General features: G+C 39.4%; 1 protein-coding gene across 1 annotated transcript in view; it reads right to left on the bottom strand.

The window, feature by feature from the left end:
- Window positions 1–7,716: 7,716 nt before the first annotated feature.
- The window catches only part of LOC149108316 (uncharacterized), a 34,063-nt gene continuing 25,327 nt past the window's right edge, over window positions 7,717–16,452 (bottom strand). The window contains exons 4-5 of the mRNA XM_089296223.1: window positions 12,787–13,047; window positions 7,717–11,428 (exon numbers count right to left, since the gene is read on the bottom strand). Coding sequence (XP_089152349.1) covers window positions 8,541–11,428; window positions 12,787–13,047 — 3,149 coding nt within the window. The 3' untranslated portion in view covers window positions 7,717–8,540. The remainder of the gene's footprint in view (window positions 11,429–12,786; window positions 13,048–16,452) is intronic.

Raw genomic sequence — 16,452 nt, 5'->3', positions numbered from 1 at the left:
ATCTCCCCACTAATAGTTAGTGGAGTAAAGCGTTGCGTGACGACCCTAATAACGGTTGTGAAGGAGACTAGGCAGATCGAATTTTATTCGTAAAATTACCGTACACAGTAAGTAAAAACTTGATCTAGCGTTACGCTTGCATTACACTTGTTTGGTTTGGCGGTGGATTTCTTCGTACTACACAAGTGACACGAACTTCATCCCGATACAATCGAGACAACGCTCTACCCAGTACTACCCAGGAGTGCCTCGGTTCCCGCTCGGTTCAGACAAAATACACTTCATAAGAGATGAATGAAAATAATAACAAGTTAAAACTAGGTTCTTCTACGAATTATTCATGTGTAATTGCTGACTGGAGTGCCAAACCACTGAATGCAACCTAACAACTAGGGATCCGCCCCATCTCCTAAAAAAAATCAGGGAGTGTTTTGCCATCCGGCACGCTCACAAAGTCATTTTCGAACGCATTGAAATGCGTTATGGCGGGCTACCCCAACACCAATGAATTTCTTGCCATGCGGAGGGAACGAGGACGGAGGCAGGGTCCCGTCACAACAGTCTACCACTAAAATATAAATCCGTGAACGGTTGAATGAAAAGAGATCAAAATATGGAGAACGTTTCCACGACACGAACTCGCGAGGCTAACGCGCGAGGTGTGAACTCTCCCAGCATTCTTTGCAAGGACAGGTCGTCCATGTTGTGGAACGTGACTGGACAAAAGGTTAATTTTTTTATTTACCGTTTATTTATCGCTTTCTTTGCGCTGCTTTCATGATTTGTTTGAAGAGAGGATTTTCTGCCTATCATAGTGCACCTTTTTTGTATATTTAGGTGAAGAATGTTGCTGTTTTATCACAAAGAGCTGGAAAACTTTGTTGGCGTGCGATTTGACTGTAGGTAAGCTTTTAGAGAAAACAAAATATGTTTGATTTATTTAGAAAGAGGTGGCTCTGGCAAGGTGAAGTGAATTCCATTTTCAATGTGTCCCAGCTAGATTCTCTTGCTTCGTCCTGTATGAAACATCATCATGTGGCTGCGTATGGGGCGCCGTTTGTAAATTTATTATTTAGACCGAATTTGTGCCATTTTCCCCTTATTTATAAACAATTGAAAATGCCAGAAAATTTATTTATTTATTAAATCCATTTTGAAATCACTAGTTATCCTTGCAATCTGATTGGCTCTCAATGGTGCGATTTATTCACGAATCGCACTATTTTTTGCTCTAAATCGCATCTTTTTCTCAGCCATTGAGAATGGGACAGTAAAACAAAACAACAAATCAGATTTCAATATTAGTTTAAAGTAAACAATAAAATTTCAGGAAAATGAAAGGCAAAAAGCCATTGTGTGGAGAATTTGGCAACTAGTATTGCCAAAACTCTGTTGCTATTGTGTTTTTTTTTCCAAAAAAACTTGACGAATGTAATTAATTACAGTTTCTAAATGACGATTATCAGCTCCTTCAGGATGAACACCTAATTTAATGGAAGTTTCCAACTTTCAGTGTCCATTTTGACGAATATTTTGGCGATTTTTCTTCAACATCTGCTCAAAATCCGTATGATACCGAGTCCAGTAAAACATAAACAAACGAAAACCACACAACAACAAATTCAGGGCCATCTCAAGAAGGTAGATGTTTCCAGGTTTCTGGTAGTTTCAAACGAAGCAACAAAAGAGCTCAACTCTGTCGCTGTGAATAAACATAGTCAAAATACGCCCCGCTCCACAAAACAGTGAATGAATGAACGTCTTACGAAGCTGGTGTTAGTCCCGCCATCTTGGAAATATCTTGAAACAAATGACGCCGCAAGAACTTGACAAGGTCCTGAGTATTGAGTCCTTCGCCGAGGTCACAAAAAGAAACGGAGGTGATAACGAGCTGGACTCCCTTAAAATCATGCCATTAAACGGTATGAAAGAAAAAAAACGTACCATCCACTGGGCATCGTGCACTCGAGGGAGTTTCACAACTCAAAAGAAATCCATCGCAGAATTACGCAGGATGCACCTTCAAATTCCTTCTCCAAATACAATGAAAAGTCTCAGCCTCAACCACAGAAGAAAGAAAGACCTTCCATCATTGATTCAGGCGACGAGAATTGAACTTTTATATCTGAAGCAGACTATTTTCGCTCTGACTTCAAAACCGCTTGTTTCTTTGTCATGCTCGGATGAGTTTTCGTCACATGACATCGTTTTGCATACTAAATGAAACGTAAAGGCGTTTCCGGTTCCGCTTTTTTTTTTTTAACATACCGGCTACTGGAACAATATACCAAAAGTCTAAAAATTAAGGCGATAAAATTGTGCGATTTCAAAATGGATCTAATAAAGTGGCAATTGAACTTCATGTCGTGCAATTTTGGTCTGAAATCATACTTGTGATTTCAAATCGAACTCGCGCTGCGCGCTCGTTCGATTTTGAAATCACGCGTATGATTTCAGACCAAATTGCACTCCACTCAGTTCAATTACCATTATAAATCAGACAAAAGAACTTGCCCGTTGATATGTAAATAATTATTTTAGGTTCGTCCTGGTTTATAAATAATCTTTTACCATAGAGTTATGATATATAAATAATAAACTACACAACTTCAATTATTTATAAATCAGGTCATCTCTCAAATAGTTATTTACATATCATAAAGTTTGTAAATCTTATTATTTATAAATAAATTATTTCGCCGGGAGTCTAAATTCATTATTTACAAATAATGAAGTTTCATTTCGCTGAATGTAAGTTTATTGTTTATAAATAATTAACTTCACTGACTGTGTAAATTCATTATTTAGAAATAATGAATTTCACCTCGCCGAGTGTAAATTTATTATTTATAAATGATGAAGTTCACCGAGTGTGTAAATTCATTATTTAGAAATAATGAACTTTCATCTCGCCGAGTGTAAATTTATTGTTTAGAAATAATGAACTTAACCGAGTGTGTAAATTCATTATTTAGAAATAATAAATTTCACCTCGCCGAGTGTAAATTTATTATTTAGAAATAATGAACTTCACTGAGTGTGTAAATTCACTATTTAGAAATAATGAACTTAGCCGAGTATGAAAATTCATTATTTAGAAATAATGAACGTCACCGAGTGTGTAAATTCGTTATTTAGAAATAATGAACTTTCATCTCGCCAAGTGTTAATTTATTATTTACAAATATAAACATCACCGAGTGTGTAAATGCATTATTTAGAAATAATGAAGTTTTATCTCGCCGAGTGTAAATTTATTATTTAGAAATAATGAACATCACTGAGTGTGTAAATTCATTATTTAGAAATAATGAACTTAACCGAGTGTGAAAATTCATTATTTAGAAATAATGAACGTCACCGAGTGTGTAAATTCGTTATTTAGAAATAATGAGGTTTCATCTCGCCAAGTGTTAATTTATTATTTACAAATATGAACATCACCGAGTGTGTAAATGCATTATTTAGAAATAATGAAGTTTTATCTCACCGAGTGTAAATTTATAATTTAGAAATAATGAACATCACTGAGTGTGTAAATTCATTATTTAGGCTGGTTTTCACTAGCGACGGAGTCGTAGCCGGGGTCGTAGTCAGAGACGTAAGAGTGCTTACGATCTAGTGAAAATCGAAAATCGGAGCCGTAAGCGGAGTCATAAGCTCGACGGAATCGGAGTCGGAAGAATCAGAACGTTTCCATTTCTTTCGATTCCGTCACGACTCCGTCGTTTATGATCTAGTGAAAACTGACTATCGGAGTCGGAAGCAGAAGCAGAAGAACCAACCAATCACAAGGCCCGGAAGCAAGCATTGTTGTTGGTTTATTCTTCGGTTTTTGCTTCCGACTCCGACGATCTAGTTTTCACTAGATCGTAAGCGACGGAGTCATAAGCGGAATGGGTGTTCTTCTTCGACTCCGTCGGTTTGATTTTCACTAGATCGTATCGCTTTACGTTTCTGATTACGACTCCGACTACGACTCGGTCGCTAGTGAAAACCAGCCTTTAGAAATAATGAAGTCTCGTTTCGCCAAGTACAAATGGCTGACCCAGCGTCTCTTGCCCGATCGATTTCGGAGGCTGTTTCTCGCGTTATAAGTGAAACAGTTAATGCTATCCTTGCCTAGGCTGAAATTCAGCAGTGGCGGGGGGAGGGGCCCGGGGGACCGCCCCTCCCCATTACTTTGGTTAAAAAAAAAATCGCAGAAGGAAGGAAAGCCGACAGAGCAAGCAAAAGAAAAAAAAAAAAACGCTCAAGGTCTGGATCCGCCACTATTCAGTCATTTGAAATTGCGTTTAAGCGAGAATCACGCCCCAAATTCTATTATGTGGTTCTTTTAGAGTTCCCAAGATTCACTCAACAATTTGCAGCGCAACTGGGCTGCTCACACAGCTTACACTGTAACAGGAACAACGACAACGACAACAACTACTCAAATGAACCAATATATCCTGACTCAACGTAGATACGTCAGTCTAGAGCTCATTCGAGTACAGAAACGCCAGGCTCGTATAACGCCCTTTGTCACTGCTGTCACTTGCATTTGGATCTGTAACTTCTCAGTTATAAGCTTAAACACGGTAAATCATGACCGTGACGGCGTTTGGATATCTGATTGTTTTGAGCAGATACATCTACAATTTTAGTTTTTTTTTCTCCTTAGTTTTAGTTCCGATCGAGAAGTTATATCTCTGAGCACCTTTCCAAACACCTCAAAATTTGTCAAAAATACTCCGCTACTAGCGTCGTATTTCAACTGTCTTCTCTGTGGTGACGGTTCCTTTCCAGATTGCTGCTTGATAATTAGATAATTACAGATGACTGCCTCTGGCTAAACTTTCTCGCCTCTAGCGCAGTGAACTTCTTAGTGCAGCGCATCCATACTCTGGCACTCCTTCTCGTACAGCTGTCACATGAGTGCCTCCACCAGCATGTACACTGTTCACTCCTTCCCAATTCTCGCCATAGCTCAGATGTACCTTTCACTGTATTGGAGAATTAGAAGCTGAACTGTTTACCAGAGAGTATCGCACCCTGTGATCGTGTGTACGCCAATTGGGACTTTCATGAAGTAGAGCTTGTCAATGCCTTGGTCAAGTTACTTCTGCAAGCTGTTAATAACTAAATAACATTCTGGTCTCTCATAACATTCTGGTCTTTCCGCCTCTTCCATTCTTCATGTAGCACATTCCAAGGTTTTGGCTTTGAGCAAGCAGTAGGACAAAGATATCGGTGTCGGAGTGGATGACGCATCTGCCTCCCACGTACCGAACATGGAGAACCATACTCACATCAGCCTCTTCATGATTACACCCTATCTCAGGAACTAGTTCGCATGTGGTTGCGTCTTAGTCTCTAGCACTGATCTTCGGATGTCACGTACATGATCCGGTCACTGAGCCTGCCTCAGAATGCTTCTTTCTTCCACTGTGACACGAGGTAATTGGCAATGTCAGGCTTGTTTGCGGTGACACTGAAAAGGTTGTTCCCTGACTTCGCAGTATGGGCAGGAAGTATGTTCTTGTACTGTTCACCGTCAGAGGTAGACACTCTTTAAAATATTTCGACATTCTTGATTGATGCCTCGTGACACATGTCGAACACTTCGTCCACGTTCCTGTTGCCGGTGTTCATTACCAACTCAAACACTCTCTTAGCGACCGCATGAGACATACCTCCAGAGGGCCGGGATATTCAACTTCTGCAAGACCAACATTCCAGGTATACTGAAAATACTGGAGCGTTCTCTGGGTATTTCCCGGTGACTGTGATGCGTCACTATCTGTTGGGAGAGTTTTGCCTCTGTCGGGAGGGTTTGCGCAGTTGTTTTTTGCGGGAGTCCACAAGGATCGGCAAAAGACCGACAAGTGCCACCAGAGCAAATACATCACGATTCATACGAGGAGGAAGTACTACATCCTAGTTGCGAACCTTACGTATAGCCTACAGATCCTTAAAAGACTTCAGCTTAGCTTTCTTCAATGGATCTAAGTAAACTGAGGCGGGATTAGATGAGCAACGGTCGTTACAAAGTCATTCACTGCCTTCTTTACCTTGCTCTGGGCCTGCAATAAGTCATCACGTACTTCTGTTGTCGCTTTGATACCCCGGCGTGGACAAGCTTGTTACTGCTACATCTTGTTTCCATGGCTAGGTGATAACATCCTTGAACTGATCCACCAGCTTTCCTACAGCTTTGATGTCTTCTTTGACGCGTGCTGGAGCCAACTCCTTATGGATGTAAGTCTGTGATGAAGTAATAGTCCAATGGTCGTGAAGAAGCTTCCTGGGCTATCCTAGAGCCCTAACCACCACCACCAATGCATTCATCCACCATTGATCAGATCATGGTGTAGAGGAAACATGTTTGCTCTTTCGTTTGTGAGACCGCATGTTTGTGAACTGGGGCTGGATGAAGGAAACACGCAAATGTTTTTAGGGTTTTGCTTTAACAGACTTGCAATTTATATAAATATTTTATCTACTTGCCCACTTTTCATGAAATAATTTTGAGAACCGTACCTCACATTGTTTTTGCAATGATTATAAGTGCAAAATGATCATATTGTGACCAATAATCAGGCGTTTTGACGTCAATTATGACGTCATGTGCTGATAATTCAAGCACTAGACAAATGCACATCTTGTTTGTAGTTCCGATACGTTAAAATTCACATTTGAAACACTATTCGCTCACATTGAAGGAATACAAACCACTTTTAAGCGTTCCCCAAAAATCCAAGATGGCGGCAAAAGAAGGGTATACAGGGCAAAATTTAAAATTTGATTTACAAAGTGAAAGCTACCGTTCTTTCCTTGCTATCATACATTTTTATGATGCTTAATAGTCGAAGATTAAGATAAGAAATGTTTCGGCTGTTCCTCTCAAGTGAGCCATAGACCCAAATTTTCGGCTCTCAGCTGATGGACTAATAGTTTTGATTAATTGGTAACAGGACATTGTGTCGTCCAATTCAGTCTGTAATCATACCCCTGAATAACAAATTGGACTCCCGCTTCGCGGTCGTCCGATTTTGTTAATCACCCGTATGATTACAGACCGAATTGGACTCCACTCAGTCTTATTACCATTATTTTTTAATTAATTATTATTATTACCATTATTATTATTATTATTATTATTATTATTATTATTATTATTATTATTATTATTATTGTTATTAACCTTGTTGGACGGTGTTACCCATGCCCGTGTGTTTTGCATAATTTGGGTCTCTGTAAATTTTGGACAAAAAAAGGTGTCCGAAAATAAAGCCGTCCGAAGTTTTTACGCGTCCGAAATATTAACAGTACTGTCATGACTTTTAAGTAACTCCGAAGCTCTTAGTTTCCTTCACGAAGTGAGCTCCAGTTGACACACTGGTTGAGATGTGTAATTATCTTGTCAGTGTATCTTTAAAACCTTGAGGCTGCGGTTAATTTTTCAGATGTCATTTCAGTCTAATTCGCGTTTTGTGGGCGTAAAATTACTTAAGTTATGTTTCAGAGAAGTGTCCGAAACGTTTGACCGAAATTTGTCCGAAGTACGATATATAGTGTCCGAAAATTAAACGTCGGAAATAAAACATCCGAAATTTTTTGCAAGTAATGCAATTGATCCTGTCTCCACACTAATTAAATTTTTAATCACCAAACTATTCAAGCTTTAGAATGCGTCTTTTTTTCCGTTTGAAATATTAACCTGCCTTGCAAGGATTTGCACCAAACGCCTGTTTAATTCATATAAGGAACTTCGTGGCGTGATCAGAAAAGCAGTTCCAGGTATTGTACATCAATACACAATACATATATACATATTTTACCCTAATTATTACTGTCAATTAAACAAGGGTATCTAATTAGCTTGCTATATTTTTGCCCTTTTCCATTTCTCCTCTTACTTGTTTACTTTATATTTATCTTTGTAATTTTAGAATGGAATAAATAAATAAAACGAAATGAAAATGAAACAATACATATACACAATCTTCATTAAGATCGTTTCAAAATCCAAAACAACCCTCGGCTGTAGCACTTTATACTTCAATATCAATGCATTGAAATGTTTCTCCTTATTCAGAAACTGAATTGTTATATTATAAAACCCATTTTGCTATCATGTGTTTCTGACTTGATAACACTAGCAAAGTCCAACATGGTGAAACTAAACACGTTGCTTGAACTACAACCAAGCATTGTAAACAAATCACAGCTAAACTGAACGCAAATTTGCACTAACAGCTAACATTGGTGGTGGCTCATAAATTGTTATTTGCTTCTTCTGTAGATAAATAGGTTATATAAATAAATGCCATATTTTGTCGGTATCCTCTCCCTCCGCTCAACCTTGATAACAAGTACAAGGGCCAACAGTCCTTGCTTACATGTGGCATAACGATTTCTTATGGCTAGAAATACAAATTCAAACAGCTTACGTAGTTCTAAAGTGTTCTATCCTTTTGAATCGCGGATTACTTCAATGGATGGTTCGGAATAGTTTCAAAAATTCGCACTGAGAATCAGTTTCTTGCTTCTACTATCTACCAGAGCTTTGTTAGACCTGTCATGGTGCAAACGTTGAACATCGGTCGCACCTCTTTCACAGCCTCGTTAATACAGCTTATGTCTTCGTCACAACATCCTGCTTCATACAGGCCAAGCTGTACGAGCTCCGGAAAACCAACAATGTGTTCCTTGATAGACCTTATTCCATGACCCAGATGGTTCTTTGAAAAGTGCAGTTTATACAATTCTGGAAAGTTTACGCCAGCAATGAGATGGCAGACGTCTTCAGAATCCATACGTAATTGATCAAGCCGAAGAACCTGTAGTCTGGGAAAGAACCTAAAGCTTTCTCGAAGAAAAGGAAGACCACTCTTTTCAACAAGAAAACAGCTAAGTTCAAGTTCTCTCAGGGGTAATTCTTTAGAAAATCCCCCGAACAGAGCTTGCATCTGTTGAAGTCCCAAGTTGTTGTCCTTTCCATTGATAATAAGAACTTCTAGAGCGAACATCTGACGCAAAGAGTGACCAAGGACTTCGGCCGCACTTCCCGTCAAGTCGACCTCTTTCAAACAAAGTATCTTAACAGTATTGTGTTTGATAGCATCAACTAAGGTCTTCACAAGTACATCACTGCAATGTTTTAGGTTAAGACTTAACGCTGAGATGTTGTTGAATTTTGGTAATAAAATGGCAAGTCGTTGCGCTCCCGCTGGCGTGCAAGTATGGAAATGTCGAATGGATATCCGAACAGAAGAATTATTCCTCTCTTTTACTTGCTCCAGAAATTCATACACATCAGTTTCAACCCGTAAATCTACACAATTCAGATACTTGGACTTTGCAGCAATGACACCAAGGTCATGAAGCAATTCCTTGCTACGAGTGGAAACGCATTCTATAGACTGCAGATGTTTCAGGCACGACTCCACGGCCACAAGGTTTACTTCGTTTACGACTGATTTAGTATCGCTGTCTCCATCAAAAGGAAATGAAAGTGGTACTAAATGCTCCAGGCGAAGGGATTTACTCTGTTTCTCGTCGTTGTTGATGCTCTCTACCAGCCACTTGTAAATTGGAACAGGGTCAACAGGACATCCAGTAAACATAGATTCATGCGGCTTACAGGCAACAGTCAGATTGGTGATGTAAAACGACATCCTATCTTCATTCATCAGTAAAATAGCACTGAAATCACACATACAAAGGAAGCCACAATTTAGGAACTTTCTGTAGAAGTCTCCCAGGTCAAGTACTTCGGATGTTTCTGTTATCCTCATTGCTACACGCAAACCATCCAAAAACGATCTTAAGTTCTTCCCCAGGGAGAAGGGCAAGTCAGATGTTAATTTCCTGAAAATGATAGCTCCAGAATGAATTTCACAGGCAACATTACTGACTTCCAAAACGTTTTGAAGGAGTTGTTCTGAAAATAGGACCATTCCACTAGTACATTGAATACAACGTCTCAGGAGTCCGTCTTTAGATTGAGCTTCCCCGAAAAACGCAAAAACCATGTCGTGAAATGTTTCTTGTCTGTGAGGGACGTCATAGCACGTGTGACTACATGTCCCTGGCAAAACTATAGTCTTTGATAAATCAAGGGTGGGATCTGCGAGTTTAATCGAATTGAAGTGGTCTAAAACTAACACTGCTCCATCATTAGACAAACCGCAGACGAACTGAAAGACATTCTCAAAGCGTAGACACTTCTCAAGATTATTGGCATACATTTTGAGTGGCCCAAGGTCACCTTCAGAAATGCATTTCTGGACAATATACCAGGCGGCTAAAAATTCTTGAATTGTTTTGTGAATGAAAGACACCCTTTCAACTGGTCGCACGTTTTCTGCATCTTCCGTTATTTGAAGGAATCCGTGAATAATACCGGTAGGAGCTTTACACTTGATTGCCGCCAGTTTACCGTACTCAAAAAGAAGATCATCGTTCAACAGGGCTTCTAAGGCCACTCTTCCAAGCTCAAATAGGAGGTCCTTGCTATCCTCAACAGTTTTGTAATGGCTAGAAGGACATTTTCTGTGACCATAATCCAAAATGCATTGAATAACTTCGCGAAAAACCTTTGTTCTCGCCCTGGCAATGAACTCTTCCTTTCCCTTTTCCCATAGAATGGAAAAAAAGAGCGTCAGTAAGGGGACTTTGGCTGTATCAATCAGCCTTCGTTTCTCGAGATGCTTCACTAGGTTCTTTGCCTCTGCCTTTCCAAGCCGTTTTTCCAAGTACTCACTGATGTCTTTTCCACTGAACCCAGTAACCTTAGCTTCCACATCTGCGTATTCCCGCACATCATCAGCCTGAGAGGATCGTGACGTCATGAGGACACAGCAATCTCGCAGTTTATCCGCCTTGAAAACACGATAAACGTCAGAATTGCTTCCTTTTTCATACTCATCATAGCCATCAAATACTATCAAGATCTTGTCCTGATTTTCAGTAATGTAACGAAGGAAATCGTCCGTCAGATGTTTATCTTCCTCTGGAAAAAGGTCGGAGCACCTGATTACATCTTTTAAGGTATCGCAATGGGACACTTCTCTTAACTTAATAAATAAGACAAGTTCGAACTTCTTCAGAACATTTCTTTCTTCAGACACGCTTGTTTCATCAGGTTCAACCCAATCCAGAGAAAGCTTCTTCACAAAAGTGGACTTTCCTATTCCCGCTTGGCCCTCAACAAGTATCCTCTTTGGAAAAAGACCTTCCTTAGTTTTCTTAAAAAGTTCAGTGTAATCAACAGTTACTGATTGTTTCTCTTTCGTCATGGACAGACGCGTGTAGACCTGGCGAATATCCTCTTTGCTTTTGGTGGACCAAACAGACGTTGGTACCGTTGCTGCCCTTCTGTAGCGGTCAGCAAGTTTGGTGCGGAAGGTTTCCAAATCAAAAGGCCTTACAGGTGGGCCTTCTAAAAAAACAAGAAAACAATTTCAAAAAACCCATCCATAGAAAACTTTGAGTTTAAACATGGAAATGTTTGGCAGCCCATAAGGTTGGTGTTTACCTCACCCCGGCTTGTTTCAAAAGCATGTTCAAAGTGACTAGGAATATTTCTACACCCTCCAGATGGGATGCTAGTCCAACGCGGGGTTACCCCCAGTGTTAAGTTTGTTGGTACCAATTTATACACCTGGGTAAAGATAGGCACTATGAGAGTAAAGTCTTACCCAAGACAATAACATAACATTCTTGGCTAGGGGTTGAACCCAGACCGCTCAATCCACAAGCAAGCGCACTAACAATGAGGCCACCAGGCCTCACTAGCCTGCGAACAGGCCTCCGCGAACGAAACGAGAGAGCCTTTAGGCATTCTATTGATGCCGCCGTTCTGATACCAAAATCTGGTATCATGATCTGATTATTGACATCTAAGAGATAAATATTTGACCGATCTTTGTAAAATGTGGTCAACTGCCCTACACGACTCCTACGGTTGGTGACATTTTGTCGATTTGCCATTCTCTTTTAATTTTTCGGTCTTTTGAACTTTCTTTGCTTCACACAGGTGCTTCTGAAGGGCACTCTATGCTGTGCTATGGGAAGGAATTTTACGTAGAGTGGAGTCATTTGACTGTGCTATAGCAAATATGTAGAGGCCAAAGGCCTGCATGTTGCTTCGCCTCTTACACCTCTGGCATTCACCATGCGCTTATAATTTGTTGAGGCTCATTTTAGAAAATATTGCAAAATATATTATAAGCTCTCTAAGTATTGGCTCTGGATGGACGAAGTTTGAAATATTTTGGGAACATGATGCTTACTTGCACTTTATATTATGACGCCGGGCCCTACTGTAGCTTCTTAACAGGTCTAATTACTTCATTGACTGATTTGGCTACAGGCTTCCCCGCCCCGCCCTGATCGCTTTGCTCTCCGAATTCTTCAGTTTCGCGCTCGTCAGCTCGCTTCCCCCGCGAATGTTTTTTTTTCTTTCAGCCCTTGCCAGGAGCCTGTTTGTAGGCTACTACCATTTTACTCTGACCTGAGCTTGAACATGAGCAGTACCCGTTTTCGTTTGGTTTTCCGCGTGAGAAGCGGAAAAAAAGTGAGAGAAAAATGGTTGCGCTTAATGACCATACGTGAAAGTAAGGACTACTCCTACAAAATGTGGTACAAAACCGAGCGAGTTTGGTGAAACGGAAAAAGACATTGATCCCTTTTTCAGGGTGAAATTGTTCAGGGAAGAAATAACCCTTTCTCTTTCCCTAACAGGGAGAGAGAGTAAGGTAAAAAGCTTTACAGGAGAAACACTCACAGCATACCTACCTTGTCCAAGTTGTGTTTTTAGGCTCTCCATCATCTCCAATATTCGGTTGAAATTCTCACCCTGTTCACTATGCTGTGCTGACATTTCATCAAGCCTCTGCTTTTGTTCTTCAACTTGGTCTTCTAAAGATTGCTGCTGGTCCTGGAGAGAGGTAACAGCTTCTGAAACAGCCGCAAATTCCTCCCGAGTGTCTTCCAGGGTTAGTTGTACCATTTTTAAAAGCTCGTCATTAACTGAGTGCCCCATAACCATTTGCCAACCTTGAAGGAAAATTCCTCGTTAATTAGGATTCTCCTTTGAGGTTAGATTAAAATATCCCGCTCCTTGAGCAAAACCTGTGGTCTATTTTGTGAGCAAAATTACTCGAGCTAGGGCAGCTTTCACTTGAGTATCATACCACCAACCCATCCAATAATCAAAGGCCCTTGGGCTGCCTCGTGCCATTAGTGCCCTCGTGTTGAATCAATAAAACAGTTGTCTGCTCGGTGACCTGACCTTTGAATGGCAGCGAGGCTTGAGGTGACCTTGCTCTGATACAGACCTCTCTACTTTTGTCACGTAATTTCCCTAGTTAGCTTTAGAACTTGATTTACACAACAAAATTAGTAGGGCCTGTATCAAAACAAGGTCACCTCTAGCCTCGCTGCCATTCAAAGGCCAGGTCAGTGAGCAGACAACTGTAAAATGGTCTGACTACTGAAATTAAAAAATTGTGTCGGAAATTTAGAAAGGGATACTCTGTGGGTAAAAAGATCTCCAGTGTCTCTCATCCGCACAAAATGTCTCCAGTTATTGTGGGGCAGTGAAACTTCAGAAAATGAACAGATTTACTAAGGTTGGGTTCCTTTAGGATTATCTGGATCAGTATCAGTGATCCCAAATCACCAGGATCATAGTGCCTCTGAAGAAGCAGTTTTTTAGTTGTGGATACGCGAAACGTATACACGACTATCAAAATTTTTAAATTTTAAAAATTAAGAAAATTTTTTTAAAATTTTAAAAAAATTTAAAAATTAAAAGGAATCAGTAAAAAGGGACCTATTCAAAGATTGTTATTACATGATTATTTATATGTATTCACATTATTTTAGATTGCAGTTGTGTCATTTCCCTAATGATCTGGTAAATTAGTCGTTAAATTGTGTCACCTTTCTAAACCTTATTATATGTTCTTTTTTCTCCCGGTAGACAGCCTCAGATAGCTGAAGCATTCGAGAATTTTGGTTCGTTCGTCAGATCAAGAAACAGCCTATCAGTTATGTTCTTATGAGAGCACTCGAAATCTAGCCAATCAGCAGCTCTCTTACAACGAATGAAATTCACATTTTGCAGCAGCATTCATTGGTGAGTTTTGTAAGCTTTTCCGTTTTCTTTGATCGCTTTCGCCGATCTATAATGATTAACACTATTCGAGGAAGCATTCATCAAAATAATGAAGTCTTCAGTAATCAGGGCGACAGTGTGCATTTATGTCACTTGCAGCTTTGCTTTTCGATTGATCGGTTCGGTAGATTCATGGACACAAACAAATATCGATGACATCTTATATCATGGAGATTGCATGTATTTACGTGCATTAACTAATAAAATGGTACCCGATACCGATAGTCTTTCAATAAACGAGTTGCCGAAGGTGGCAACTTCTCAGAATAATGTTGAGTACTCTTTATACTACAGCAAATATTATCAGGGGTGCATTGATCGCTCATTTTGCTTACTGAAGTACGCTCCGATGAATACATTTTCGGATAGTCCAGATGGAATGTTAATACTTGATGGTTACGTCATGGCTGTAATCAAAAATCGAAATTCGTTTTACCTATTTGATTCACATGCAAGGCAACACGTGATTTAAGAGAATCTGGAACAAAATCTTTAGGACTAAACATATTTCTAAGTTTGAATGGAGAGGAAATAATTTTTGCATTTACGTGTTTGCAATACTTATCAATAATTATTATTATTATATGAAATTTTTCTTCCCGTGTAGGAAGAATAATAATCTATCTAAGACAACTTGTAGAAATGGCAGTTGGATATATCAGATTTGGAAGCGTCCTTTTCTGTTGTTCTAACGTTACTAAGATAACCTTCACTGATTTGTCAATAAGCCCAATTAGGCAACATATTACGTTTCAAAATATAAGAAAGGGTTTTTATATCAATATGAAAACCCTCAGAAGAGTTATTTATTTTGTAGGGCCTGTCTACAAGAGTTTTGATTAACACTGATTTATATTTAAAGGGAGGTAAACTAAAATAATGCGTTAGTAACCCGATGAGGGTCTTTTCATGATAAAAAGAAGTGATACACAAGCCTTGATGATCACAGACACTCTGCACAGATAACGATATATCTAAAAATGGCAACTGACACCCAAGCTTAACTGGCATGATATGTTTGTTTATGGGGTTTTTTGGTCCAAAGTAGTGGACACCCCAGCCTAAATGGCGTGATATGTCTGTGTACGGATAGTTTGGGTTGGTTCCTGCCAGGCCCTCCCCAAGGAAACTTATTTGCCTATTAGCTGTGTGTTTATTCCTTGTAAAGTGGAGAAAAAATTTGATCATAAACCTAACAATTAATCTTTTTGAGCTATACCTGTTTGCTTATTCCCAGAAAATGCGCATTAGGGGTTAGTTTTTAACCACTCATTGTCATCTTTAGATTTTTCTGCATGACTGAAACTCGTCACTTCAATGTTTTAGCCTGTTATTTGTTGTCAAATTTAATTTAACGTAACGCAAACGAGGGCTCAGACATTAACAAAATAAAATGCTAAAAACAGCCTGTCACAAATAGCTACAAATGCCTGAGTCTCTAAGGTCTCCATCCCAGTCCCCGTAACAAAAAAATTAATAAATAGTGTCTCGAATCTGTATAGCGTGGTTAAAAGTCGAGTTTCCAAAATCAATAGCACCAAACGCCGTCAATTTATCGTCGGTTTTGTTGTACCTGTCTTTTGAAGCCAAAATTGATTAACCCGCAAGTTGCCCGAGCCATATCTTTCTACCTATCTATCTATCTTCACAGGAATGTTACATTATAGGAATGCAAAGAATGGTTACACAGGAATGTGTTACACAGGAATGTGTCCAAGTGACTTTAGTCACGGGGACACGAAGCCACGTGACTTCGGTCACGGGGACACGAGACAAAAAAACAATCAAAACACTAAGAAAATGGATGACAAAGTGGCAGTTGAACTAGTAAATTTTATCCTTCACTTAATTTTTTTTAAATTTTAATTTTAATTAATTAATTTTGCTAAGGAAATATATTTTTTCAGGAACTAGTCTATAATTGACTTAATGACAATGACAAACAAAAGAGTTAACTGAAGAAAATTAAGTTTAATGTCATTATTTATTATTATTATTTCAGTCAAATAAGGTGTACACTGTGATTTTAATGTGACATGCTCAAAAGACATCCTCATGATTTGTCATGTGAAGTAAGTGAGGGATATGAGCCTATGCTAGCAACCTATGGAGAACCTCATCCATGTGCTGCCATAAAACAGCAGCTGGACCAGTGATAATTTTGACATAAGAATCAGGCTACATGTATATCCAAAAAAAGGACCTTGCAGTTGTATTCACCCCGAGGATCAACTGCCATAAAGCTTGAACCTACATGTAGTTTGCAACGGCACATTTACTTT

The sequence above is a fragment of the Orbicella faveolata genome, unplaced genomic scaffold, assembly GCF_042242905.1.
Source record: "Orbicella faveolata isolate gen_17 unplaced genomic scaffold, um_ofav_v1 contig_26, whole genome shotgun sequence".
Classification (NCBI taxonomy): domain Eukaryota; kingdom Metazoa; phylum Cnidaria; class Anthozoa; order Scleractinia; family Merulinidae; genus Orbicella; species Orbicella faveolata.
This window is presented reverse-complemented; position numbering and strand designations above follow the sequence as displayed.